This window comes from Neolamprologus multifasciatus, chromosome 10 (assembly GCF_963576455.1).
Source record: "Neolamprologus multifasciatus chromosome 10, fNeoMul1.2, whole genome shotgun sequence".
Lineage (NCBI taxonomy): Eukaryota > Metazoa > Chordata > Actinopteri > Cichliformes > Cichlidae > Neolamprologus > Neolamprologus multifasciatus.
In genome coordinates this window covers 8,078,893-8,106,836 of record NC_140448.1, presented here as the reverse complement: position 1 = coordinate 8,106,836, position 27,944 = coordinate 8,078,893, and the positions used below count along the sequence as shown (strand labels likewise).

The following is a 27,944-nucleotide window of genomic DNA, read 5'->3' as shown; positions in this document are numbered from 1 at the left end:
AGAAATGCATCTACTCATGAGTCTGGTTTAGAAGTCCTTCAGTTTATTTTTCCTTTTTTTTTAAAACCAGAAATCAACCTGAATTTTAAAAGCTGGATTAAAAAATGTAAAATTAAAACAACGATATCAACAAACACATAACACACAAGTGTAAAATTTACATAACAATTTTAAGAACACAGAAATGGAAGCAAAAACACTGGAGTGTTATTTTCACATACTCTAACAGTCAAGTTTGTTTTATGTTTGAGCTGCGTTAACGCTACCACTACATTCAGTGTGAATTCAAACTACACTGACAAGATCGGAGGTGACAGCATAAGTACTTCTCTGTAATGCCTCATGAAAGTGACTTTGAATAGGTTAACCAAAGTGTTTGCTTGCCCTTTGTCCAGATTGACAAAAATAGTATTTTTCTGATCAGTGTCAATGTTTTAGCTGGCTCGTCAGCAAAAGAACTTACATGACACACTGTAGTTTTTCTTGTTGCAAGTATAATACACGGGCCACTTCATAATCCTATTCAAAATCTAACGAGAGTAAAAATTCACATTTACTAATGTACAATGATTAAACTAATTTAGGCAGTTTTAAATGAATTAGTTTTCTTTGGGAGATTTGTGTTAGCAACAAGTTATAACCAGCACTGCAGTTTACCCCGACAAACACAGTTGGTGTCATGACCAAATCAAACTATTAAACATTGTAAATGGACTAGAGAGATTTTATTTAACAAAATAAACAAAGGTAAATTATTTTTACTCCAGCCTAACTTTGGAATGCTAACTGAACACAGAACCAGTAACTTTGCGAACTCCTTAAAAAGGAGCTCGCTTCACAACAAGATCCTTACACCAAGTAATTCAATTAAGAGCTATTTCCTCATTCTATTTTTACACAAACTGGATCGATTTAAGTTCATTAGTGGTGACTCCCTCCAGCTTGATGGGCTCCTAAAGGTCACATGATGTCAGCCACATCTTCCTCACTTAAATTCCTAGAAAAAGGAACACAGACAGCCTCTTTCAAATATGGAAAGAATGTAAGAATATTTTAGTCACCTGATGTACCTGATGCAGTACACCAGTCGTTTGGTGTTGCTGTTTGAAATCTTAAATGTAAACTTCATCCACTGCACAGCATACTACACAAATGTCACATGATACACAAGGAAGTGGTGTACAGAAGTTTTTTTTTGCATATTTGCCACAGTTACACGTTTCAGATCGTCAACTAAATTTTAATATTATTATTGCATTTATTGAGGGAATGTGTCCTCATAAACAGTGAATGAATCCATTAAGAATATACAGTATAGGGCTGGGACAGACCATAGGATAGATCATAACTAGCTCAAGCTATAATGTTAACATTTGTACATATGCTAAATGATCATACGGTCATGTATAATGTATATGTTTGTGTAATGGTGATGTATTTTCATTATCATTTTATAATCATTTCTCTCTCCTCAAACACCACTGCTCTTGCTCCTCGCTTCAAGTCTCTTCTCCTGAACTGCAGTCAGGGCTCTAACGCACAAAAATATTGCATAAATATGTTTATTCATTCCTGAAATTGTCAGCAGGTTAGACATGCAACCGTCCCATCTCCAGACAGCTGAGCCGGCTAAACAACAACAGCTGGTTATGCCAGCTAATGTTAGGCTCAAGTGGTTTTTAAAAAAAAAAAGTGTTAGATATACTTCAAACGCTGGCTAACAGCGGCAAAAACAGCAATGCTTACTGAGAGAAAAGTTCATCATATCCTCAGCAACAACTGTCAGTGGACAGTTTTCACTCATCAACTCATACCACACTCCTTTTGGGAATTTTCTCCTCCAAAATAAACAGAAATGGACACATGTTGACATCTAAGATAAACAGTAGGCTGACAGCCTGCACTCACTGAAGATGAACGGTGGCCAGTTTTTATATTTGATCCAGGGTAAAAATTAAAAATCTGAAGTACATAAAGTGTTGATATTATTTAAATATTTCATATTATACTTCATATTATTCAAATATGTTCAAATTGAGTGTGTGCAAAAAAGTTTTTTATACAGAAATAGTAGGAACGTGTTGGTGGTCTGGGGCAGTTACAGAGTACAGTCTTAAATTCTGATAAAGGTGTTTGTCCTACAGCAGCCTCCGTAGCTAAGGTTATGTGCTTGTATTGGGAGACTTAAGATGGAAATACTTTTTCACAGCACTGTACATCCATCAACTGAGAGTTTCATGATTTGCTGCCAATCTTTAATGGGTGAGAGTGTAAGTGAGCATGTGGACAATCACAACTAACACACTAAATTCAAAATACACATTATAATACACTTAGCTTTAACATACTGACGCCTGGTCAGGAACTGTTTCTAATTATATTTTAACACAAGGAGTTGAAGAAACTGGGAAAAAGCGGGAAAAAAGTACTAATATTTCGCATTTAAATGTACCTTAAATGACACTGAACACACATTAAAACGTATTCAATATGAAAGCTTCTCTTCTTCTCTGGAGCTGACAGACTACACCTTACTACATAGAAACTTAAAATGTAAACATAGCATTAAAGTGGTACCCAGTGTGTTACAATGTGAAGGCAGGTGAATCCCCCACAAGCATCAGTATGTCAGTTTACTACTCTGGGAAAGACTGAAGAGCATTACAAATACTGAATACATCTATTTAACGTTACCTCTTTTTTTACCGTCGTTGCTGCAGATGTTGACGATGAACCCGCTGGACTAAGATAGAAGAGAAAAAAAAACAACAAAAACAAAAACATTACAAACACTATTTCACCAGCTTTTCACAACTTGTTGTGAATGTAATTCTATTAAACAATAATCTGTAACAGAATGTTTATGTTTTTTTACAAAACATTTCTTACACTAGGTGCTAAGGCATTAGTAGCACATATCCAAGTTCTGCAAGTTGTGTGCTTTTTTTTCTTTCCCCAGCACATTCCACAGATATTAGATCCGACTGAAATCTGGGCAGTTCAGAAGCCAAATAACAACTTGAGCTCTTGACATGTTTTTCAAACCATTCTCGCTTCATCATGCTCATAGAGATGGCTGCAATCAGGGCATACCTCTGCCATGAACGGGTGTCTGCTGTCCCCAACAATTTTAGGAAGATGTGAAAAAGTGAAGTGTTAAATTTAACTTCAGCATACATGTCAGGATCCAAGGCTTCCTGGCATGAGAAAAAAAACAGCTTCTCCTCTGGTTTGAATTCTTCCTATACTGCTTCCCACTGACACCTGCTAATCGGGTAAATGACCGGGAACAGTCATCCATGTCATATGGTAAACATTATCCACCTCCTCCATTATCCACCTTATCCTCCATTGCACCACAGTCTAGCTCAGTTGATCAGGACCTTTCATTATTTCAAAATTGCTCTAACTACTCTACACAGCCACATATACAGGAAACGCTATGTTTATGCTCCAGTACTTTCTTGTACTTGTGGGATCAGACAGACAGCACCAACTGGGTACTAGCCACTGCATAGCTGGAACACCCCAAAAGATGTCCTGACAAAGCCAAGACATCATCTTCAAAAACTGAATGTTTACGAGCTGCTTAGCCTCCCTTTTGTCGTGTTTATATAAACTGGACATCAATTTCAAAGAGAACACTCTAAAGAACAATGAGGATATAATCTTTCTTTGATAATACTCCCACTAGTTCTTCCCATTTGGACACTGTTTATTTATAGCAGCTACAGGGTGAACGGCAAGGACCTTAACTTGCAAATCAAAGCGCATGTGTGTCTTTTTCCACCTCACAAAAGGGACTGTGAAAGGGGGCAGCCTAAGAGAGCCCATAGGAACAGGTTTTCCATCTCTCCACGAGTGAGTGTGAGGCTGTTTTATTTCTCACACACTCTCTCTCACACACTCGTAACACACAGGAGTCAGCAAGCTCCAAATGAGAGCAAAGTAAAGTAAACTTGAATTTATAAATAATTATCCAAAAAGTAGAACACCTGACACACAAAGTGACCGACTAACCGACTAACAATGCAGCCACTTACGAACACGCATGCATAAATTTGACATATCCAAAGTGTCCTTTATTAAATGTTGCGGTTGTTTAGAAGTACACAAAACATAGCCAAGCATCAGATCCCAACTGATCCACATAGTAATGCTTCACAAAATTACTTTTCATCTGTATGTTGCATGATGCTTTAGGTATTTATAAAAGTCAAAGGAAAGACTCTCACACAGAGCCAGCTTTGGGCAACAGTAATCCCAAATTACATTCAGTGACACCTGAATAGGAGGAACAATATTCTAGCACATTTTCAATGTCAACATTTTAATGCATTAATTAATTACATTTTATTTATATAGCGCCAAGGTACAACAACTGTCGCCTCAAGGTACTTTATACCGTAAGGTAAAGACCCTACAATAGTAGAGAGAAAGCCCCAACAATCAGCACTATAAAGCAAGCCCTTGGTGGCAGCAGGAATGAAAAACTCCCTTTTAACAGGAAGGAACCTCTAGGTGAACCAGGCTCAAGGAGTGGCAGCCATTGTGTGTGGGTCAGGGTAAAGAGATGAGAGCAAGGACACAGAATAGATGCTGGATGCCCTTCCTGATTTGTGTTTCCAGCTGAAATTGAAGCCAGTGACCTTTTGCTTACCAAGCCAACGTGTTAACCACTACGCTACCAACATATCTGTTTGTATCAAAACAAAAGATCTTCAAGTTAAGGATTCATAGAAAAAAAGAATAATGAAACTGTTTACATTAATGTGGAAAAAACAATTTAAACTTTGAACCTTCGGCTGCTTTTCACGTGTTACCTTGCCTATTGCAAACAATAGTAAATCATGTTGTGTTTATTTTGTATACTAATAGGGAAACCATTACAGAGACATATGCAATTACGTAGATCAGCCCTCAAAATAACCGTGTCCAAACCTTTCCAACTCAAAACTTACCAATATCCATATCGTGATTTTGTAACTGTCAAATCAAGGTTTTACTATATGCAAGCTATTCATATTTTTAACCCCTAGCTCTTCTTCTGCATTTGCAAACAACACCTAAAAGCACATAATTTGTTTTTAATAAAGGGCAATCCATTAACATTGCTTAAATGTGTCACATTTAAGCAATACAGGGTACTATTCTTCTACAGCTTGCAGTACAAAATTTAATCTTATTTCAGGGTTTAGGAAATCATATTTAGTATTTATTCAAAAATGTAATTAAGATTTTGCAATGCTGAGTGGGTTTTTGAGAGCCTTCTAGAGTATTGATTGTAATTAGCTGCAAGCTGTCTGTGTCCAGCTGTCCAACAGTAGTTCAGAAAATCATGGCATTGTCTTAGGAGTAAAATTGCTATTTATAATCTGACTGACTGTCTTTAATTTTACAGGGAAAAAACAACATGTACCCAGTTTTACTGACAATGAGTTGTACACATGAATTTGTTAAATCGGTCTCACCTTCTGCTAAGCTTTTTTAAATGAACATCAGCTGTGTTGTAAAAATATATACATGCATGCATACCTGATAAGAAAGCATTTACATACCTGCCGACTTGCCTGGAGGCGTTTTCAAAAAACTTTGTTTTAGATGCAACGCTGGGGAAAAAAAAAAAATAGTAGAGGTGTTGACACTGTACACAGACAATATGATGCATTTAAGATTTAAAACTGCCATCAGTCATTGCTGTTGCAGCTGTGGTCATTTATTTTAAGCAGAACCAACATGCTCTGTATTATTATACTCTAACAAGAAAAACAACTTAAATCTGACAAATCTTATTTTGGAGGCAGCAACAGATACTTCGATACTATCTTTATTTAGCAATGTTTTTGAAGCAAACAGTTGCTTATTTAGAAACATTGGTGAGCTGCAGTCACGTTCCTTTCACCTGATGAATGGAGCCTAGTTCATAACTATCTACTATACTACTATATTTTATTTCTGTCTGTTCTCTTCCACCTCCAAAGGTGGAAAAAAAAAATCACAATACGTGCAATTGTGCACTGCTGAGTTACTGGAATTTTCATGTCAACCACAATTTAAGCTCAATAATTTTGCACACACTGCAGTTAAATATATAAGCATGTGGTAAGACTTTTGCATGTATGAAGAGTACTTACTAGGATGTGGTTGTGCACTCACTGCTGGCTGCAGTTGGAAGCTTTTGTGGAGCGGGGAACCTGGACGGTGGCTCAGGAGGCCTAACTGGGGGTCTACAAATCTGCTGTTTCTCCGTGGACCTTGTTCTGGTCAGCCCATCAGAGTCTCCTGAAAAAAATAACCCTTTTTTCAGGAGATTTCAGGTTGGACTAGTTCACATAATAGAAACTTTAATAAAACTGCCTGCTGTGTTCTCCACATGTGATGGCTCAAAAAAGCCCTGGCTACCACATGAGACATTGTTTTGAGGGTCTGCGGCCACCTTCAGTAAGTATTTTGAACCCATTGAGATGGGGTTGGCAGCTTCCGCAGGCAATGCCTAACCGTTACTATGGGGTTTGGTAGGTGGAAAGCCTGCAATTTGTTGATGCGACGGTTACGGACTTGATTTGTAGTTTTGTTTATCATAATCATTTGACAAACCACAGGTTTGTATTTATGGGAGGGGGTGTTACGGCCCTAGCAGGGCCTCCTCCTGAAGGTGCCTATGTGGGCGTGTCCCACCACCTCTTCTGCCTGAGGTGCCACCTTTCCCTTTTGTGCAGCTGACTCTCGTCAGTAATCAAGGAGATTTAAGCCCAGGAAAAGGTGAGCTCTGGGCCAGAGTGCCATTAGTGTGGTTACAGCTAGTGAGCTGAGTGTTTTGCGGTGTTTGCAGCTAGTGAGCTGTGTTTTTGTGGTTTTCAGCTAGTGAGCTGTGTGTCTGTGTTTGCAGCTAGTGAGCTGCACTCTTTTTGACTTACTTTTTACTTTATTGACCACCGCTTGAGTTTTGTTTGTTTCTTTAAATGGTGATAGCGGCTTGTCCGTCTCTTTTAGTTAGTTTTAATAGAAACTTTAATAAAACTCTTTAATTTAACCCTTATGCCTTCTTGTCTCCTTTTCTGACCCGGACACTTTTTGTTACCTCCCCCTCACCGCCTAGACCCCTCAGGGGAACGTAACAGCATTTGCGCAGTTATTTATCTGGGATACCCTCCTGATATATTCAGTAAAGACAATAAACTTGACATTACAAGTGAAAGCATGAAATGATGTCATGTAATACTGATATTTTAAACACCACAAGCTGTAGAAAAATAGTGTAATCAACATTTGCTTAAATAGATGTTTTTTTCATCAAATAAGGCTTTTATGAGTGCATAAACACTATAAATGGGCCATCTTAGGCCACTGGTAACTAAAATCAACACTTCTTCAATTCATATGATGGGCAGTTGACACATGAGGAAAAGCTTAAAATCTGCAACCAAGCGACTGCCATGCTTCATTGTCAGCTCTAAATGTTTGCGTAACACTCTGCTTCATAAATTAACTCTGGAGATCTTCTACTATGATTGCTTCTTGCCATCAAGTTCTTTTTAAACAAATAAAAAGCTCAGTTTAAACTTGTTTACTTTCCAAGGTTATAGCAGTGTATAATTAAATAATAAATTGACAGACACAGCGGCATCAAAGTTACAGCCGTTGTACATGCTGAAACACACAAAGTCGTAAACCAACACAATAGGCATGATTGTTACTATTAGTATAAAAGTAAAAGAAACGTGTTATTGATAAAAGAGCAAGTCAATGGGAAAGATTAATGATTTTTAAATGCTACATGTAGCCACATGCATTGCCTGAGAATGTTGAACATTTTCTTCCAGACTCGATTACCCAGATCTTGGCCATAATAAACTACCACATTGCTTTTCATACTCGGTGTATCCCTCTGTCCTCTAAGAGGCCTTTTTTCATTGCTGACGAACATGTATGAGATAGGGAATTTTCCATTAAATCACCTTCTTTGGTGGTTGCCCCTTTTGCAGGTGTTTTTTTGCCATGAAAGGATGGCACCCTGCTCACGTAGATCCCAGGCTCCCCATTTCCTGCTGAAGAAGCATCAGATTCTGGTTGCCTGTCTTGACGGATAGCTGCTTTGGGTACTAATGCTTGTCTCCTTTGACGCTGTATGGGAGTGGGGCTCACTGGGTTTTCACCATCCACGTTGGAATTGTCACTCTGACCATCTGTTACAAAGAAGCAACATTAACAGTTTGGTTGCTGTAAATTAAAAACATGAAGTTATATGGAAATATTTTACTCTATGACGTTAATCTGGTAAACTTGTATTATTATTACAATAATTACAATGCACAGAAACTGATCATTCGAGCTCTGGATTAACCATATAACCGTGTTATTTGGCCACATAACGCACACAATGCAAACATAGCACCTGCATGCACCCAAACTTTCTCTCGCACTGTCTATGAAAAGACAAGAGTCACAGCCACTTAGCAACAGATTCAATAAAGCAATAAATTGAATGATTTAGCCTGAGGCATTGACAAAAAAAAGATTAACGTGAGATCAAACTGTAGATACATTTGTGCTCGAAATTAATTTTTTTTGGAAGCACCAAATTATTTTCTAACAACATTTGAAGATGATACAGATAGAGAATTATAATAGAAGAGAAACAGAATAGAATTTAATTTAACAAACAAATTCCAAGTTTTGAAGTATGTAATAACTGCTTTGTCTGACACACACACACACTACAATAAATCCTATTTCGAAAATGTCAAGAAATGACCCTGCAGGTACGCTGTGGTACGAGTCTTTTTAAAGAATAAAATGAATTAATTAATATATTTAAAAACATTTTTTAAAAAATCTACTGTATGCTCAGCAAAGACAGCATGGGATAATGATGAGGATGATGGTGACAATCAGGCCAAGAGAGGCTGATAATTACTCTCAGTGTGCTGGTAAAGCTCGTGACTAAGAGCTTGATAAACACGAGCCGGTCGCTTGGAGATTGTGATGGGTTGCCGTTTTCTCGGGTTGATCCGCGGGGGTGGGACAGGTGGGGCAGTGCTGTCCTCTGGCATATGACTGAAGATCTGCAACCATATTGAAAAAAGAAAAAAGTCACAGTAACACTTTAGTTCACTGGCTACTTTTTCAGCTCCACAGAGTCTCAGCTGAAAGAAGTAAAAAATCTAAAACTAGAAAAGTATTTTTTTTCTTAAGAATGACATTAACATAGAACAACAAAGAGAGGGAAAAAAAGCACAAATACCAAAGTAGTAACTTAATGACTAGAGCGGTGACAAACACAAAGCTGCTTGTGCTGCACAAAGTCGCTTTAAAAGCATAGATGTAGAGCAACCAGCAGGACAGTCAGATAGCCTGGCTCAGTCCTGAGGACTTTTTTAGTTAACTCATATAAAACCCAAACCATAAAAACAGCAATTTGCTGTTTTACTGGCAGTTATGTACAGGAAACTCCAAAGCCTTCAGCAGCCTTGCCAAGACAAATAAAAGAAAATGGTTGGAAAGAAATCCTCAGCTGTGTTTTGCACTCCAAAACAAAGGGGGCAACATGTTGATTAGTTGGCTTTAAAAGTGCTGGTAGGTAGATTTTATTACCTTTGGACTGAGCCACATTTTCAGTTTTCCCCTTTTTTCTTACTTTACGTTAAGCAAACCACCAACAGTAATAGCTTAACATACCTACGAATTTTAATGGTCTCACAACTCTCTGGGTGAACGACATCACTTCAGCCGTACCTTTTTGCAGTGCTCTATCAGAATCTCAACCACAATATTTTGGAACTTGATATCCAGCATGGCCGCCACAGTTTCCTCCTTTGCTCTCATTAGCGTGGGCCCAAAGATAACCGCCATATTTGAAGAAGTCATCAGGTTTTCGTCGCTGTGGCTGCACACGCTGTCAACAAATGGAAGGCTGGGTTGAGTAAAACACTAACTCAAAACAGCCAGTGGCACACGAACAGAGCTCCTTCTAGAACGACAGAAAGAGCTGCTCTTCAAGTCGCATTCGAGTAAGCTCGCACTTACTTCACCAAGTGCTTTATAAGCATCTCCAGCATTTCCCGATTCTTCTCTGGCAGCTTGTAGGTAAGTGAATGGATTTCACTCAGTCGAATGTCCAGATTATCTGACTCTGTCACACAGACAAGAAGTTATAAAAATCATGATCATTTCATTTTCCTTTTATGTCATCTCAATAAAATCAATCGTTCTGTGTTAATCACAACCAAAAACAGCATCACTTTCTGAGAGAGCATGGACCGGGCAACAGCCTTTCTGCACCGTCGTGAAACTAATAAAAGAGTGTCTCCAGAATGTCAGGCCATATAACGAGAAGCCCCCTCATTTCCTATAATGAATGGCATTTCCAGGAACCTGAGGCCACCAGCTGCCTTAATGCAACATCCTGACAGAATGAGGCTGATGCTATTAAAGTCATTGTCTTCTTGGTTTTTACAGTATTGCTGTGTGACAGATAAAAACAAATAGGAGTCTCAGATTTCCTTTAGTGTCCAGAGTTATATAGTGTTGCCTGACATGGCAGTGAACCTCCAGCATGCACAGTATTGATGCCTTCTTTTATCCTTTACTGCCATTTTTCTTGCCTTATATAAAATCTCTGTGTACTATTTTGGGGGTGTTTTGCAAATACTAAATTATCCGTCACACAAAAAAAATTCATGTGAAGATCATAATTGCAACTGAAAACTATATGTTAAAGACATACAAGTGTAAAAAGCACATGTCACTCTTTAACCTTCCATTTGCCTGGCATAGCTAAACAGAAAACCAATTGGATTGAACCATGTTAATATACATAACACAAGCCTTTGGTAAGTCTAGATTCAAGGAAAGATTTTAGAGAGGAGGCACACATTAGAACATAACCTCCCCGGCCTTAGCAATGGAACACTTCCAAAACACGTCTTACTTGCAGCACACATGAGGTCTCTGTGCAGACTGTAGGTCATTAGAGGTTCAGACAAACTCCTGCAAATAAATAAGGACACACAAGTAAACACAAGTGCAATATAACTCACCACATTAAAAACACGACAAAGCCAAAAAGCAGCATTCCCTCAGTATAGAGTTACACTAGAAAGTAATGAGACAGTGAGCGAGCGAAAGCGAGTGCATCTTCTGTCAAGCCCACATTTGTTACTGTGGTAATAAAAATGTGTTTCAGATGTGCAGATCCACATCTGTACATATTATACAATCAATGCTGGAAAAATACTTTGGGGATTTTACAACCCTGCGATTATATATTTTGCAAAAGTGCATGTAAGAATATAAACAAATCTGACCCTGGACCAATTAAAAGGCATTTAATAATAATAATAATAATAATAATAATAATAATCATAATCATAATCATAATAATAGGGAAATAATATAATATAATGTCATATGTAAACACACACACATACCTGAGATAAAACTTCAAAGCACTTGTGACTGTTTTAACATCCCAGTCGCTGCTGTGGAGATCCACATCTCCTGGGTTTGCAGGGTCTATGAAAGAGCAGGAAAAAAGGCTCATGCTACCTTAATTACTCAAAGACACTAACTAGATGTGACGTGTGTGGGCCACATTGTATAACAGATAAGCGTCATGAGGACATCTGAAGAAAAAAAAAAAGAGCAACAGCAGCATTCCTTCACAGTTATGTTTACACACATCTCCCCACACAGCTGGGGGAGAACGCCAGCTCTACAGCAACCTCAAAGAACCCACTGTCATCAGGAGCAGAGGGTTTTACTACAAGCAACATTACTGTGTTAGTGAGGACTGGTGAGCTCAAAGTCAGAGTTTTAAGCATCACGAAGGTGGCTCTCTCTTTACCTGGTTAGTTACTATAGCAACTTGTCCTGACCTGATCCAGGGCAGGTTATGGTTTCAAATTGGCTGGAAAAGATGCTTTCTTTTTTTTTTTTCACCAAATTGTCAACTACAGTTGCGGCAGTGCAAAATGTGCCGACTTTGTTTAGCATTCAGCTACTAATGCAGAAAATATATAAATGTTTTCATGCGTGATCCTCATCTGCTGCCAAGTCTATTCTGCACTGCTCGATTGCAACTAAAAGAACAGAGATTTGAAAATTATTCAGTGGCAGCAGATGGCCACCCCTCCCTGAGCTCGGTTCTGCCGGCAGTTTCTTCCTGTTAAAAAGGGAGTTCTTCCTTCTTCCCACCGTTGCCAAGCACTTGCTTACAGGGGATTGTCACATTGCTGGAGTCTTGTAGGGTTTTTACCTTAAAATATAAAGCACCTGTATTTATACTAATTCAATTCAATTTTTTTATTTGAATTATTTGTAGGTTGTTTATCACCAAGAATATTAAATCCCTAAAGTTAATTTCACTTTAATCTGACCAAAAAATCTAAAGTAATTTCCACATCTCTGTCATTTGGCTGCGGGAATGCATCAGGAATGTTTAAATGAATGAAGTCTGGTTTGATCTATTTTCTGTTTGAGCACACACACAGAGCCTGGAGCAGGAAGCCTAGAGTAAACAGAGAAAGTTCACACCACTACTATGAAACACATTATTGGTATTGAACCTGAATTGGTCTACCCTAATGAAGGCATAGTTTCTGAGTCTGAAAAGAAAGCCCTGGCCAAGGTGCCTTAAACTAGCGTGGTTTCCCCCAGCTTGAAGTGTCATAACTGATGCACGTAGCCACTGTGATTTCACCAACTGGTTTGTGGCATCCTGTAGTGAAGCCTGGAGCTGACCATTTTCGTTGTCACCATCTTGCTAAAAGAGAGACAGCCCGCGACTTGTGATTGACAGGTCGTTACTCATTGAGCACATCCTGTTTTATCTTTGTCTGACTCTAAAAGGCATCATAATTTACAAAATGAACTTTACGGTCTATCTGAAATCTACTGAAAACCAGCTTATTCTTTATGTCCTCTATAATAGCCATTTTCTTTTGTTTATTACTTATTTGAGCTACCTTACCAAGTCCCGGTGTACTAAACAGAGGACATCCTTGGCTTTCCATTGATATCTCATGTGTTTTTTGGGGTAGGAAATCACAAAAAAGTTACATTTGAAGATTCTTTTTTTTCCTCGGTTGTCAGGAGGATATGGCCTAGACCAATAGATATGGTCTATTGCAGAACCACAAGCACTTTAGCAACCACATTGGTCGCCCCCTGCTGGACATTTTAAAAAAAGGAAACAAATCCATCTTTTATGTACAGCCTGTGGCTGCAAAAACATATCCCAGTGGCAGACATACTAGTAAATTACCCCTTAAGATCCCTTGCTCTCTCACTTCAAAACACTATGAGTTTATGGCTTCAGTGGCTAGTTTGAAGTCTTAAGTTAATTCTGTAAATTATGGTCAATTTAAGTGATGCTAAGTGTCACAGTCAGCATTACAAATATGGAAAGGATCTGTTTTAAATAAAACTAGCATGGCTAAAATGCTCAGCTACTGGCTACCATGGATATAGCTTAAAGCAATTTTAAGGTTGAGCCTTCCAGAAGCAGGAACAGTGAGTCAGCAGATCGAAACTTGCAGAACCTGTTGTGTCGTGTTAATAAGTCTAACAGAGTGAAACATTGTAAAAGGGCAGATGTAGCAAATTTTCACAAGCTTACCGAAGAAGGCGTTTAAAAGCTTCTGCACTTGGATGTTGCTGCCAACCGTCCTGTACACTCCTTCCTGTGTGGCTCCTAGGAAGAAGACATGGGGAAGGTTAAAAAAAAGTGTGTGGACAAATAGAGAGCTGTGGAAATGCCCACATGATTCCCTTGAATGTTCCTGATGTTCCCTGATGTTGATTACAGATACAAAAAAAAAAAATCTCTCTTTCACTAGTGTATTCGGTTTAAAACATAGACATGTTAATATTTTTAGAGCTTAGCTTCACTCCAGTAAGATGAATCATGACACTGGAGAAAAATACTGTGACTGTAGGTTTTAATCATTAGGGTGTGAGTTTTAGCAACAATGAGCATGAAGGGAAGATGTGAAGAAGAGGTAAAAACCTGAATTTAATAGACCCTCACATAACAAGCAAGAAAGAAAGAGCAACGTGATGATTAAAATCCTTTATAATGTGAAAAATACTACATTTCAGACAACTCTTATTATAAAGAAGGGCATGTCTCACAGAGAGCAGCCAGCGGAGTAGTGTCAATGTGTCACACGTGACTCAACTACGCCCCCTTAAGGGAAAGAAGAAAAATTAAAAAGGCAAAAAAAGCAAGAACGATCCTTTAACAGAACCGTTTACCTTTTGTTTCAATGTAATTGATGCACTTTCGCACAAACTTGAATCCAGTTTCATTCAGTTCCACTGTGGAAACAAAAAAATTAATTTACATTTACGAAAAAAGCCACAATTATCAAGCACATGCTTGTCACTGCTAAATGGATGCATTCAATGGCATGAGATGGAAAGCAGGACAGTATAGCATCTGTCCACATAAAATAATATTACAGCTTTAGACATTGAAGAAACTGATGAGTGACTTACTTTCAGCTTGCTTGTGAATTGGTGAATGATAAATCTGAAATTAAAAAAAAGATGCAGTAAAAAAAAAAAAAGTGAGGATTGTGCAGGAAAAAAAATCAAACACACCGTGGAACTAATGAAAATAAATCCTTAAAAATGAGAGGAAACAAACACTTGAAAGGCACAGTGAAGGATTTCAGAGGAGTTGACAAGAATATTAGCATGATTTTTGAGTTCTGGTTTAAGTTTACCTCATGAGCAGATTCAAAGTACATGATAACAACAGTAATGACGAAAAAAAAGAAAAAAAGAAAAAGGACGCACTTCTACTTTGAGCACTTTTTTTGTGTGTGATCCTCGCCGTGAAATAGCTCACTGCCCTCTACTTTAAAGAAAGTCAGAGGTCCTGGCCAGCTCCAAACCAGCAGAGACACAGTACAGCTTTGTTCAGAGACACTTATGCAGGGCGAGCATTTGTAGCCACAGACAGCTGAAGTGTAAAATATAACAGTCACACCTAGAGTTTATCTATGACTGTTTATCCATACAAGTTTGTGCAAGGCTTTTTTTTGTTCATTACTTACAAATTCTAGATGTGATAGAAAACCTAATGCTAGAGAAGAACATTAGCCAACAATTAAAATTGATTTTTTCCTCCAACGTTTAGATGCTTGCTTTAATTTCAGTGGCTAGCATGAAACTTGCCAACATTTCTAGTTGCTTAGGAAACTTTGGAGAAGTGCATGCAGACATTTTTCTCCTATTCCTCTGCCAAAGTGAAAGCTGGGTCAGAGGTAGGTTTACAGTGCTGTTTGTCTAACGGTCAGAAAGATGGCAAAAGCTACCAAATTTCAGGAATCTTAGTGGACAGATGGTATGGACAAAAACACCCAAAACAACAAAACTCTATCGCTTTCTTTAAAAATTGGACGCCTCATGAATGATCATCTTAGAGCTCTCAAAATTTCAAGGAAATCAAACAAAACAAGGGCTTCAAGGGATCTAAGTGTCATATTATATTGTGATATATGGGCTCAATCGTGTCAACTTCTTCTGCAACTCCAACTTCCACCTGTGGAAGTTAATCAAAGTAAAGAAGTGCACTAAGAAGAGTAGAGGAAGTACAGAAAGATCTACACTCACTGGCCACTTTATTAGGTACATATTGCTAGTACCAGGATAAACCGGTTTTTGCCATCAGAGCTGCCTTAATTCTTCATAGCAAAGATTCAACACAATGCTGGAAGCTGGAATGCTTCCTAAGAAGTCTTGGTCCATATTACCATTACAGCATCAACCCAACCACGACACACCATGACAGTGTATTCCTAGTGCCTGTCCCAAGCCCAGTCAGGTGGGGAGGTTGGTGTCAGTGAGGGCATTCGGCATAAAATCTTGGATGCAGATGATCCAACCCCTAAAGGGAGCAGCTGAAAAAGGAAGATTGCATGGTAGCAGTCACATCCATGATGGAAAACTCCACCCCAACTCATCTATTGGATTGGGATCTGGTGACTGGGGAGGACATTTGAATACAGTGAACTCACTGTCACGGTGAAGATACCAGTGCGAGATCATCTGAGCTGTGTCACATGGATTTTTATCCTGCTGGAAGCAGTAATCAGAAGATGGGTACAATGTGGTCATAGATGAATGGACATGATGCTCAGCTGGTAAAACAGGGCTCAAAGTATGCCAAGAAGATATCCTCCATATCATTACACCATCAGCAGCCTAAACTGTTGATACAAGGAAGGACAGATACATGCTTACATGTCATTTACACTAGACACTTATACTGTCCATTTGTATTGTAGCCTCAGTATCCTGTTCTTAGCTGACAGAGGTCACACCTGGTGTGGTCTTCAGCTGCTGTACCCCAGATGCTTCAAAGTTTGATTTGTTTTGCCTTCAGAGATGTTCTTCTGTGTAGCTTGACATAATGATTGGTTCTCTTAGTTACTTTTGGCCTTCTATAGCACCAACAATCAGCAATATTTAGTCACTCAAATCACTGATTCTTCCTCATTCTGATGCTACATTTGAACATTAGCAGATTGACTATGTCTTCACAGTCCTAAAGAGATATTTGCAATAGTAAGGAGTTGAACAGGCGTACCCAAAAAGTCAGTGAGTGCACATGTGAAAACAAAGCAAATACATTCTGCACTGTTTGGATTGCATAAAGTGAAAGAAAAAAATAATAATGGAAAAAAGCAGTGCTACAACTCGGACAATTTCATGTATTCAGAAGTCTAAAGGCCAGATAGTCTGCAGTCCACTGGAAATTCACAGTTCCAGCTTATTTTGGGCAGAAAAGCTCTTGTGCAACTTTCATAATATATAAAGAAGAAAAGGGGGAACTCTGCAGAAAAAAAGGGTACTAAAAAGTGTGTTCTGTTATTTTCATATCCCCTGGCAATGACTGTTGCATTGGGTCTCACACAACACCAATGCATTAAAACATGCGGGCAAGAGATGTGATGTGAGAACTGCAGAGAGCAGGCAATACTGAAAGCGAAAAATGATAACATCTACAAACATAAAGAGGAATTAACACTGGAATTTTGCTAGTAAAGGCACTTTTGTTACTTTGAACAAAAGAGTGAAGAGAGATGGTGGAGCAACAAGTTGGCAGTTTTTTTTTTGGGGGGGGGGGGGTTGTTTTGTTTTAGAGGCAGGGCTTCATCAACACCCAAATATGATTTTAAGAATCAGAAAGCAAGAAAAACAATTCAGCACAAATTCAGCAAAATGCTCTTAACTAACCAGGTGCCATCATTTAGCTGTACGTAGATGTGTGTGTTCATGTGAAAGTCAAGCTTCACACCATAGCTCTCACATATGTAATAGAAAAATTATAATGAGCTACCCGCTGCCTTTTTTCCTGCACTGCTTAACAAATGTCAAATTTGAGCAGCCATGCAAGTTAAATTGAGAAAAAAAAAAAAAAAAAAACACACAAAAACAACAACAATTATGAAAGGGCAGCTTTTTTTTCACATAAAGCATTTAAAATAACACACAGTTCCAGATTGTTTTCTCTGTTTGATGATGCAAAGATAAAACATTTTTTTGTTTTCCATGCAATCCAAATCCAAACATGCAGTTAACATCAGGCAATGTGTGTTTAGCAACCATCCAAGAAGATTAATTTAACACAAAAAAAACAAGCCCTGTGTTAGACTGCACATGGAGGGAAACGGCTCCAGCGCAGTAGCCTCGCTGAAGGGACAAAATTGCTCTGCTAATCTTTTTGGCCGTTAAGCTGTTTTCACAGAATAATCCTAAATGAAATGAGAAACAAACTCACAGGCTCTTTTCCATCCATGGCCTCCATCCACAACTTCCTGTCTCCCTCCGAAAGAGCTTGGAAAGTGACTGGCGTGTTTCTATGGAAACAGAAACAAATGACATTAAAAAGGCAAAGGTTGCAATTTAATCCGTCAGTTAAAAGGGTGTACTGTTCTAGTTTTGGGGGGTTTTTGAAACACTCGTACACATCATACACATTCTCTTAGCAATTGAGGAGAGACAAAGTGTCTTTAAAGTAGCTGATTAAATCGCATGTGGCAGCGATGGGAACAAATTGAGATAAATAAGACAAGCATAAAGAGATGATGAAAACCCACTGCTGCAATCTGTCCTCTGCAGAAGTAACAAAATCCAGTGCCAGAATTTACAGCTTGTAGGCTACTGAATCAATTGTTAACCAAAACAACTGTGCAATGAGTTTAAAAGCTTGTTCTGCCAATTATGCTAATCAAGCAAACCCAAAAAACTCTTCCAAAATTCAAAATCCATTTTAATGATCATTATTCAACACAAGGCTGTGCAAGGGAGTTTTGAAATAATCCTTTTATTACCCACTATTTAGAATTTAAAATTTAAAATTAATGCATCAATACAGTAACAATAATAATAATAATAATAATAATAATAACAATAATAATGATGATGATGATGATCGTTAGCATGTAAAAATGACAGTATAACTTCTTATATATTTTCACAGCTGAGTGGATAAAAAGGAAATTTAACTTTTAGAAGCAAAGACTCATTGTTGATTTTGACCAGTTTTCCCATTTTTTCTCGTAGGTCAGTAATCTGTATTCAGGTTAGCATTAATAAGGTACTTTTTAGTCTTATTGACCACTCAAAGCACTTTTAAACTACAAGCCACATTCACCCATTGACACTGCAGTTTATTCCACTGCTGGAATTTATAATGGACCATAATTTCATGCAAAATGTGAATTTTTAAACAGTGCTAACCCGGGTGCACAGGCAGCACACTCACTCTGTTACTGAGTGCTATTACTTGAGGCTAGGAGCACTGTGGAGAGTTACTCGTGGGTCTAATTATATGATGCAAGGATTAATATAAGACAGCAATTAATAACCTACAACCAACTCTCCTGAGTAGGTTAAACATCACGGCACACAATATTTTGCTCCTGTGCTGGACTTTTGAGTGCAGGTGGGCTCTGGAGGTTCCTCTGACAGGAACCAATTGAGCCAAAGGTGAGGCGTTAGATGAGGCTTGCAGGTGTTTTCCCGATTACAGAATAATTTGTGCTAGAAAGTTTGGAAGAATACGTTTAAACTGAGATCAAAGCTCTGCTCTTCCATAGAAACATCAACACGAGTGAGTCAAATGCTGACTTTTCTGAAAAAACAAATGTAACAGAAATCAGAAGTGCATGAAACCAAAAGCATAACAGGCACACGGTTGTGCCAAATATTAGATTTTTTTTCTTACCAGTGCCGAAGGGGAGATGATTTATTGCCTTGGTATTGTGGTTTTACTTTACTGTGAATCCAGAATGTTAACAAAATGCTATGATTTAAATAAGGCTGCAGAGAACTAGTTTAGTCCATGCATAAAATTTTCTCTCACACATTCACACACACACAGTTTGTGCATCAGGGTCTATTTCGGATTCAGCATCTTGCCCATGTATACTTTGTAATGCATCTCATAGGACCGGGATCAAACCAGGAATCTTGTGGATAACCTCTAATACCTGAAACAGAGCCGTCCCTAAATCTAGACCAGCTAATCAAACAGCAATTTGTAATTTTAACAAATAAACAAGCAGGTACTAAATTGTCAGAGGATATGAGAGACCTGTACCAATCTTCACTTTTAATTCACTTCCACTAAGGTCAAAGGTTAGAGCTGGTTGCCTTTCAGGCCCATTTGTGCAGGCTTTTCTTTGCCTGAACTCACAGCATTAGCTCCTACATTAGACAGCACTGCCACCTTGAGTTGCTCAAACAGCCGACTCCTGGTTATATTCAGTTAACAAATTGATTCAGCATTCAGAGCGATGTATAATTCAAGCTGCTTTTAAACCTTTTTTTAAAAAAAGAAAACCCAAATATTTTTACCAATTTCACGACACAAACCTGTTGTGTGACAGAAATCCCTGTGGCTTATGAGGCTATTAAAATGCATGTTGTCCTGACTGGCCTGCTTATATAAATATGAGCCTGTTGTGTTCTGTCCTCGGAAAGTTTGCCATCTGTTTCCAGCTCTTTGCTTAGGGATTGTTTGGGCTACACTCCATTAAGCCTTCACACCATGTCCTTGTAAACCACCTGTTCACCTCGCTGCCTGAATCTGTTTATCCCATAAGGCTTTTGTCTCACAGTTTCTCAGCTTGTTTGCACTAACCTCTCGATGGTTTCCACGTCAAAGCAAAAGCGCTTATCTATGGATTCTGTCTTCCGGCGGATGCAGGATTTCAGTGTGAGCTGTATGGGGCCCTTCAGGTGAGGACAGAGAGTTGGAAAATAATCAGTAAACATGATGGAGACAACAATATAAGAGAAAGTCTTCTGAGGAAATTTGGTGTTTGCTGAAGGTGGGTCAGCACCTGTTTAGTCGTAGTCTTCTGTTCACAAGGTACCATGACTAGCACTCTCCCCTCTTTCTGATACTTACAATAATATTTGACCCATGTCATACCCAGAGCCCCTGGAGGAATAGAAAGCAGTTTTTTTTAAAAAGAGCCTACAGAAACAACTAGATTCCACATAAACATATAGCAACCCACTTACGCTTCTCCTGACAGTACAAATAACCCTTCATTGGAAAATTGTGCATTTTATAGATCTGGGAAGGCCGTTTCATCCTTTTCATTAGCTCCTCCAACTCCTCACAAGTGCTTTCATAGTGGTTTCTTGTCTGCAGGCAAAACCGGAAAGTACTTAAAACAATGTATATGATTTAAGGAAAGTGAATTTTGCTGATGGCATTGTCGGTAACAGTGCTTACGTTCTGCAAGCTTAGCTGCAGTTCCTGCTTGTAAGGCATGAAGTCCTGAGTCATCTCCACTGTCAGGTTGTTAAGTGTTAAAATGCTGTGAAGAAACGCCAGCACCTGTCCAACGAGTGTATGCATTACATGATCTTACAACAAGAGTCAAAGCAAACAATGCATGAATGACACCAGGAATATTTCCTCAATGTTTTGTTATATGCGTGGAAGCACAAAAACCGCACTCACCGGCTCCACCACGTCAAACTTCTTCCTGTCCTGAACCTGGTGTATCTGGTATACGTACTCGACTGAAGATTCATAGAAGTTTGCGCGCTCTTTATCTAGGAGTTCATCAGCCTATTGAAAATTCAACAAAAATATCATCTTTTTTTTTTTAAATGGTTCTCACCTCTATATTTCCCTACCCAAGTGATGCAAAGGATTTGTTGTACTTCAACTAACCTCTTGAAGCTGAGTCTCTCTCTTCTTGGCAGAGAGATTCAAGTGTTTGTCTAATTGGGAGTAATATTTTTCACTCTCTTTATCAAACTTCTTTTTCTTTTCCTGCAAAACAGATTGTAGAAAAAGATTATTTATTATTAGAGACCACCAAACTCCAGTGTGCAGGTCAGTACTGCCTTTTGCATTGCATTCACAGTTCCAAAGTCACCTCTGCAAGTCAAATTATGTAACAGAGAACTTTTACAAATCACCTGTTTGCATGTTTCTTTCTTTTTGTTGTAGAATTGTGGCTTATAAATTTGAAAATGCATATAGCTGATAACACACCATCTTGAATCTGCTGCTAATAGCTATCTGCTGTCAGTCAGGCTCACGCTAATGCTAAAACCTATAGATTATATCTCAATATTAAAATGCCAGTACTTGTCAACTGTCAGCTGTAACATCTAAAAATAAATGTGTTTTGACTGTATTTACATGAAAAGTTAGCAAGCGAGCTGAGAATATTAAAAAGATAGCTAAAAGTAGCAAAATACAAAAAACACTAGCTAAACTGATAATATACAAATAATAAAATAAACATTATGCAACGGTTTAGGTACAGTAGTAGGAATAAATCCTTAAACGTTCAAGTTCATGAAGCTCAAAAAATATAACTTAACCAACATTTGCTAAAGTAGGAGCTAAAAGTAATCAAAAATGGTACAGCTTACAGTTTTCTTGTAAGTGCTCACTAAATGATAAATGACTAGACAATAAAAAAGTACAATGAGTACAAATACAGACAGAAACGTGAAAACTTAAAAATGTAAACACTGTAAAATATCAAAGACCAGATTCAATAGCTATATTGTAACGTTAATAGATGCAAATTTGTATGACATACCCTGTGATAGAGTCGCTTTAACATTAATAGCTACAACTAATTGTTCCCTGTATTGCTTTATCAGTCTCTCATGTCATAGTGGACTAATTTTGGCCCACCCTTTTTTACAACATTGCTTCGGTTCACTGAGGCATGTAGGCATTTATTTACGTACAGCTCTCAGCCGCTGCTACACCTCGATCCTTTTCTTTGTGGATTTGCTGCTGTGCTCTAGCCCTTTCTCTTGTTGTATGTTACAATTTGGCCTAAGTTTTAGCTACTGGATTGACGGCTGACAATTTGACTCTAGAATACTTTCATATATAGAGAAGTTCATAGTTGAGTCAATAAGTGAAAAGTTTCCAGGTCCAGTGGCTACACAACAAGCTCAAATCTCCACCCTTACAAAGTGAAGATACACCCCTTTGGTCTTGTCTGTCCAAGGGACATTGCTATGGAAGTCTTTTGGTTTCTCCAGATGCAACTTTGCAAACCTACGCTGTGCTACCATGTTCTTTTTAGAAAGAAGAGACTTTCTCCTGACAAGCCTTCCAAACAAGAAATATTTATTCAGTATTTTTAATTTTTAATTTTGTAATTGTGCTGCCAAGAACTTTAACATTTAACATGCTAACTGAGACATGTAGAGACTAACATGTAGTTCCTATTTTCTTATTTATTTCGTTTTTTCGTTTTTCCATGTTTTCTCTAGAGCAGCAAAGTGCCAAACCGATGCTCAGTTTGATTAGCAGCACCTGGATGTTACTCATTCATAATTCTTATGGAAACTGAAAAGGTGGGCTTAGTTTTTCTCAGTACTGACTGTAGATAAATTAATATAATTTTTGACCATTTTGTCTGTTTGTATACCTTAAGAATATGTACCCTGATTTTATTAAGTGGTACATCAATAAGGGCAGGGCTTTGCTATATTTAATAATCAGAATCATTAAAGAACCATAAACAAGAGTTATGCAATACAACAACTGTGAAGGTATTTTTAATAAAAATTAAAAAAAAATGTATTTTCAGAGTTGTCTCATAAATACATATTTAACTAAATCTAAATACAGAAGCAAGATTTCCATGAAACAGATGCTTGATGAGAATATTTTAAATATGAGACTCCCAAACGTCATTTTGAACAATCACAATATAAAATCCTAACTTTAATGATATCACCTTAGAACGAAATAAAGAAATTTGTTGAGCTGCTCTCAACTACAGAGTGCACGCACTAAAAACACCTGCAATATCCTGTTTTTAAGAAAGACGACAGGTTATTGTGCTTCAAAAATAGTTTATACACAAATACGGGGAAGTACCTTATAACATCCTGTCTGGTCTTTGTGGGAAGCAGAGGGAGGTTATATATACTTTAATGACCTGACTGTCCATGTAGAGAAGCACATTTTGAAGCTACTGAAGTAGATCGAGTGCTTCCAGTGCCATTTACAGGAATGAGCCATGATGTCACTTACAGGACAGGGTAAACAAAGAACTTACTTTTGTTACTCCTATTTGCTCCTTTCTGAACTTCTCCAAGGGCTTGATGAGTAGATCTGATGCATTCTGAACCTGGACACGAAAAAAAACAAACCGTTACTGACGGCTCCTAAACATACCGTGTTTGTAGATTCACTTTCTAACATAATGTAAAGAGTTTTGAATTTTTTTAAAAATCTATGCACTTTTCAAAACAAAAAAAACAAACATCACAGTTCTGAGCACCTGCTGCAAGTTTAATTAGCAAGATGACCTTTGGTTTTAGATTTACATCTCTATCTGGAGAATCCAGTCAAATACGAACTGCTTCTCCCATTGTAATAACCTGCCTGCCTTAATTACTTGGAGAATAATAAAGTGTGTGAATCAGCAAAAACTGAGGTGACAAAACTTGCATCAAAATTTCTACCAACAGCAGGCCAATATGTAACAATAAACAAAAAGAGAAGAAGAAACCCAAGAGGGGAACTGATACCAAAATGATTACCAGCATTACACTTCACAGTGCTTGCATGCAGCCACACCTTTACACAACTGACATGTCTTGTGTGACAAAATGAACACATTAAAGATGGCATCACAGCAAAATAAGAAACATAATGCATTAGTGGTTTCCTTTAAAGCAGTATCACTTTTCGTGCAGGATAGATTAATGCGGTGTCCGATATCCAGCAAGAGTTCAAGCAGCATGCACAGCATGCACAGTCAGCATGGAGGAAGTTGATAACCCACCAGCATCATCCTGTCGTGCTCCACTTCCTGCAGAAGTCCGGCAAACTCCTGGAATGACTGCGCTGGGGAGGAAAGCACCAAAAGAGGATAACTTTGCATGGTGTTATCGAAACTGGCTGAGTCAGAGGACATATTAGGAAAGCAGCAGATGACACTTGCTCAGAACTTTACAAAACTCACTTTATGATTTATGCTCATAGAATTTCCACCTATCTTTATGCACGTTTTCCATCGAGCTCCGAGGCAGGATATAGTGGAGCACACAAAGCCTTATGTTTCCTCATATCTAAATTCTGAGGCATTATCAGCCGACAGCCAAAAGTGCTGTACTTTCCACCGCGTTCAAGCGGAGAAACTCAAATGTAGAAGAACTACAATAAATTTGAATATTTCTGGCCACGTATTTACTCTGACTGCTTAAAACCTCAAGCACAATCCAAGGCAGTGCAGTGCGCCTTTATCACTCTTACCAATGTTAATCTCATCATCCGTCAGTGAATCGCCGATGAAGTCGAACTGGAACACACTGAGAGTCTGGGAAAACTTCTGCACTGCCAATGAGTATCCTGAAAAAGAGAGAAAATAACAACACGAAGCGTGATCTGTAATTAACGACAAGTTACATACACTGCTTTTAAATTCAGTCCAGTTCTCATGAATCTAAGCACAGGCCGAGATTATTAGAAGTTGGTGTTTCATTTTTCCCCTGGTAGGAAACCGTAAAGTATGAAAGACATCCTTGGCAGGATTCCGCAGCGGCGTAGCAGCCAGTATGTGGTTGATAACGCAATGCATTATCCCCGTCATGCCTGGCTTTTACTATCAAAACAAAACAGAGCCCTTCGCATCACTGCTGTAGAGTATTTAGTCCAGGGAACTTGGCTAGTTGTATCTAGCCTCATACTTTTTTCAGTGGAACAATCGTTTAATGTTCTTTCCATCAGCCAATTGTGCCCCCCCCCCCCCCCCCCCCCCCTTCTTCTTGTGCTTTAGCTCTAAAGAAATCATATTTGATGACAATCAGTGCTGAGGCTGAAAAAGCATTAAACGACATGAGCATTCTGATGAGCAGGATGACATGAACATTGAAAAAAGTTTGGGGGGGGGGGGGGGGGGTTGTGTTGCTTTTCATGGACTTTGTCCCAGCAACTCGTGACCTCTGACTATTATCTGGATTTACTATTGGACCCTCGCCGCCCCCCAGCACCACTACAGTACCTACAATGACAGTTTCTGTTTTCGAGGTGAACAGCTTTGCCATTCAGGATTTCCACAGCAGTATCTTGGTGAGACAAACAAAACAAACAATGTCACCCCCAGTGGGTGCCACGCTGACCCAAATATACGCATGTACAGTTCTGCGTCTGCGTGGCGTCCCTGGCTCTGACCCATACTATCAGTGGGAATGGTCCCACCTAAACATGAGCGCACAGAGAAGTGGAGAGGCGACGCACGGACTGATGCAAGCCCTCCAAAAAGGAGACAGCTGTTCGGGAACAATAGTGCTGGTCATCCTGCACATCTGCAGCTCTGTGGCCTCTCAGTTCAAAGCTATTTCTCCTTTTTATGGCTTTTCCCTGGAGAGCAATAACAACTCCCTGAATGCTCCTCACCCACATAAATACACACTTTATCCTGCAGGCCTACGTAAAATAACGGAGGGGAGGGGGCACTGATGCTGATCCGTTGGCATCAGAGCCCTAAATCTACATGCAAATCACAAAAAAGAGCAATCTAACTAAGCATGCTCACCCTTGATTGCAGTGATCACACTATTCCCGTCTTTGATCACTTCTTTGAGGAATTTGTTTGTCCTCTCCAGCTCCAGCTCGTAGCACTTGAGAGTCTCTCTGAAATCCGGACTGTCCAGATAGCAGTCGCTGAACTCCAGCGGAGTATGAACCATCTTGTGCACCGCTCGACTTTATAACACAATAGAAACACTGAGTCCGCTTTCCACAGAGGCGCTGCCTACGCTCGTCCGTGGCAAACACCGCTCATTTCTGTTCACTTGAGGCTACTCCACACATTCCGCTCCGAGGTTGGGAAACCATCGTGTCCGTGGGAGCCTGCGGCAACGGATGGTTACAAATGAACTGATCGAAACAGTGAATTCCCGCAGCCTAGGCTCACTTCACTCTTTTACTCGTCCGCGCTGCTAATGCTTCGGTTTAATTGTATCCTGGTGCCCTGACCACTTTTTTGCTCCTTACCGTGTCGTAATTAAAAGAGCGGCTACGATCCCTCTGACCGCGTCCCATTCCAAAATTCACACTTAAATGACGCCTCACTGTTCTTCCTTAAATAAGCTTTCCATCGCTAAAATTAAAACCCGCTCTTACCAACCCCTCAAGGTAGTGAGTATATGTTCTCAGTGAGTATATTTTCTACTTCAAGCGATATTATAAACATATCTGAGTCCAATATCCTTACTAAAAGTCAATGACAAAGCGCAATGGAGCGTACCCAGCTGGCAACAGAAACACAAAAAACTCCCCTTTTCCACACCCAGGAGGTTCTTAAAGGGCTCGCCGGACACTTTGAGTAATTTGTTTGCCATGGATGCTGCGTTTAGGTGCAGTCGGAAAACACAGTTACACTTCCAGACAGACGGATAGGGTGTGCTCCTGCAGTCAGGGTTAAGTACAAGAATTTTGCTTGTGCAAGCAGATTCACGGCACTTAGCTTACACTGAGGTGTTACCGTGACAGCAGTCAGCGAACTTATTTAAATCCCACGCTGGAAAAAAATGTACATGCTGCCCTTTCTGTTTACGGCATACAGAGAGCAACATAAGTCAAATTCCTTGTTTGTGTGCACAAACTTGGTTAAATAAAGACGATTCTGATTCTGTAGTAAAGACTGTGCCTAAATATGCCAGTCTCAGCATTTCCTTGGTTACTTGTTACTGCAACTGCTCTGAATCACTATAATCACTTTGGTTATATGTGCAGACATGTTTCTGTCAGAAGATGCCTGAGCTGAGGAGTTAGAGGCTAGAGCGAGATTGCCGCACAAATTGCTTCAAGGGCACTCTCGCAATCTAGAGTGTAACAGGACTGAGCTAATGTACAAATCTAGGGAACTTCTACTTTATATTTCCCCCTGCAACTTTATTCTTTTACTCCAGCACACTTCAGAGGAAAACACTGAACATTTCATCTCCCTGCTTTTACCTAACAGCCATCGTTTTTGGAACAAATCCATTATGTATGTATGTATGTATGTATGTATGTATGTATGTATTATTATTATTATTATTATTATTATTATTATTATTATTATTGTAGAGTAAAAATCAAAGAATATTTTTAAATTTGATTGGAATTTGATTTTATCTTTGACTGCCTGAGAATAAGAATAAAAGAATCAGATGATGATTCTGATGATGATCATTCATAACTATAAAGAAATCATCGGCAGCTTTCAATGGCACAAATTTCTTACAAAATTGTCTTGTTCTCATTATTCAAACATTTTTGTAATAATTTTGAAACAAAAAACACTCTGCGAGGCTGTCAAGTTAGACACAGTATATTGTTTATTTCTCCAGATCAAACGAATTGTCCTGGCGGTTAAAAAAACAAATACTCAGCAGATGAATGAGCCGTATAAAGTACACAGTACAATGCT

General features: G+C 38.8%; 1 protein-coding gene across 1 annotated transcript; it reads right to left on the bottom strand.

Annotated features, from left to right (window-relative positions):
* Positions 1–21: 21 nt before the first annotated feature.
* Positions 22–26,879, bottom strand: ophn1 (oligophrenin 1). Its single transcript, XM_085174666.1, has 24 exons — positions 26,064–26,879; positions 24,782–24,877; positions 24,312–24,373; positions 23,580–23,651; positions 21,209–21,310; positions 20,993–21,103; positions 20,762–20,866; positions 20,545–20,671; positions 20,361–20,461; positions 20,159–20,250; positions 17,792–17,870; positions 14,500–14,533; positions 14,257–14,319; positions 13,619–13,693; positions 11,430–11,514; positions 10,931–10,989; positions 10,027–10,132; positions 9,736–9,895; positions 8,918–9,065; positions 7,959–8,186; positions 6,135–6,282; positions 5,559–5,609; positions 2,695–2,743; positions 22–997 (listed from the first exon to the last, which is right to left on the bottom strand). The coding sequence occupies exons 1-24, from the start codon at positions 26,215–26,217 to the stop codon at positions 986–988; spliced, it is 2,319 nt and encodes a 772-aa protein (XP_085030792.1). The 5' UTR covers positions 26,218–26,879; the 3' UTR covers positions 22–985.
* Between the last annotated feature and the right edge of the window lie 1,065 nt (positions 26,880–27,944).

Bases quoted from the DNA above. Each gene is read 5' to 3' on its own strand.
- ophn1 (XM_085174666.1), bottom strand. From the start codon at position 26,217: ATGGTTCATACTCCGCTGGAGTTCAGCGACTGCTATCTGGACAGTCCG. The intron at 20,672-20,761 runs GTAAGCACTGTT...TTTTGCCTGCAG, and splicing joins TGCAGCTAAGCTTGCAGAAC to ACAAGAAACCACTATGAAAG. The intron at 20,462-20,544 runs GTAAGTGGGTTG...CTATTCCTCCAG, and splicing joins TTTGTACTGTCAGGAGAAGC to GGGCTCTGGGTATGACATGG.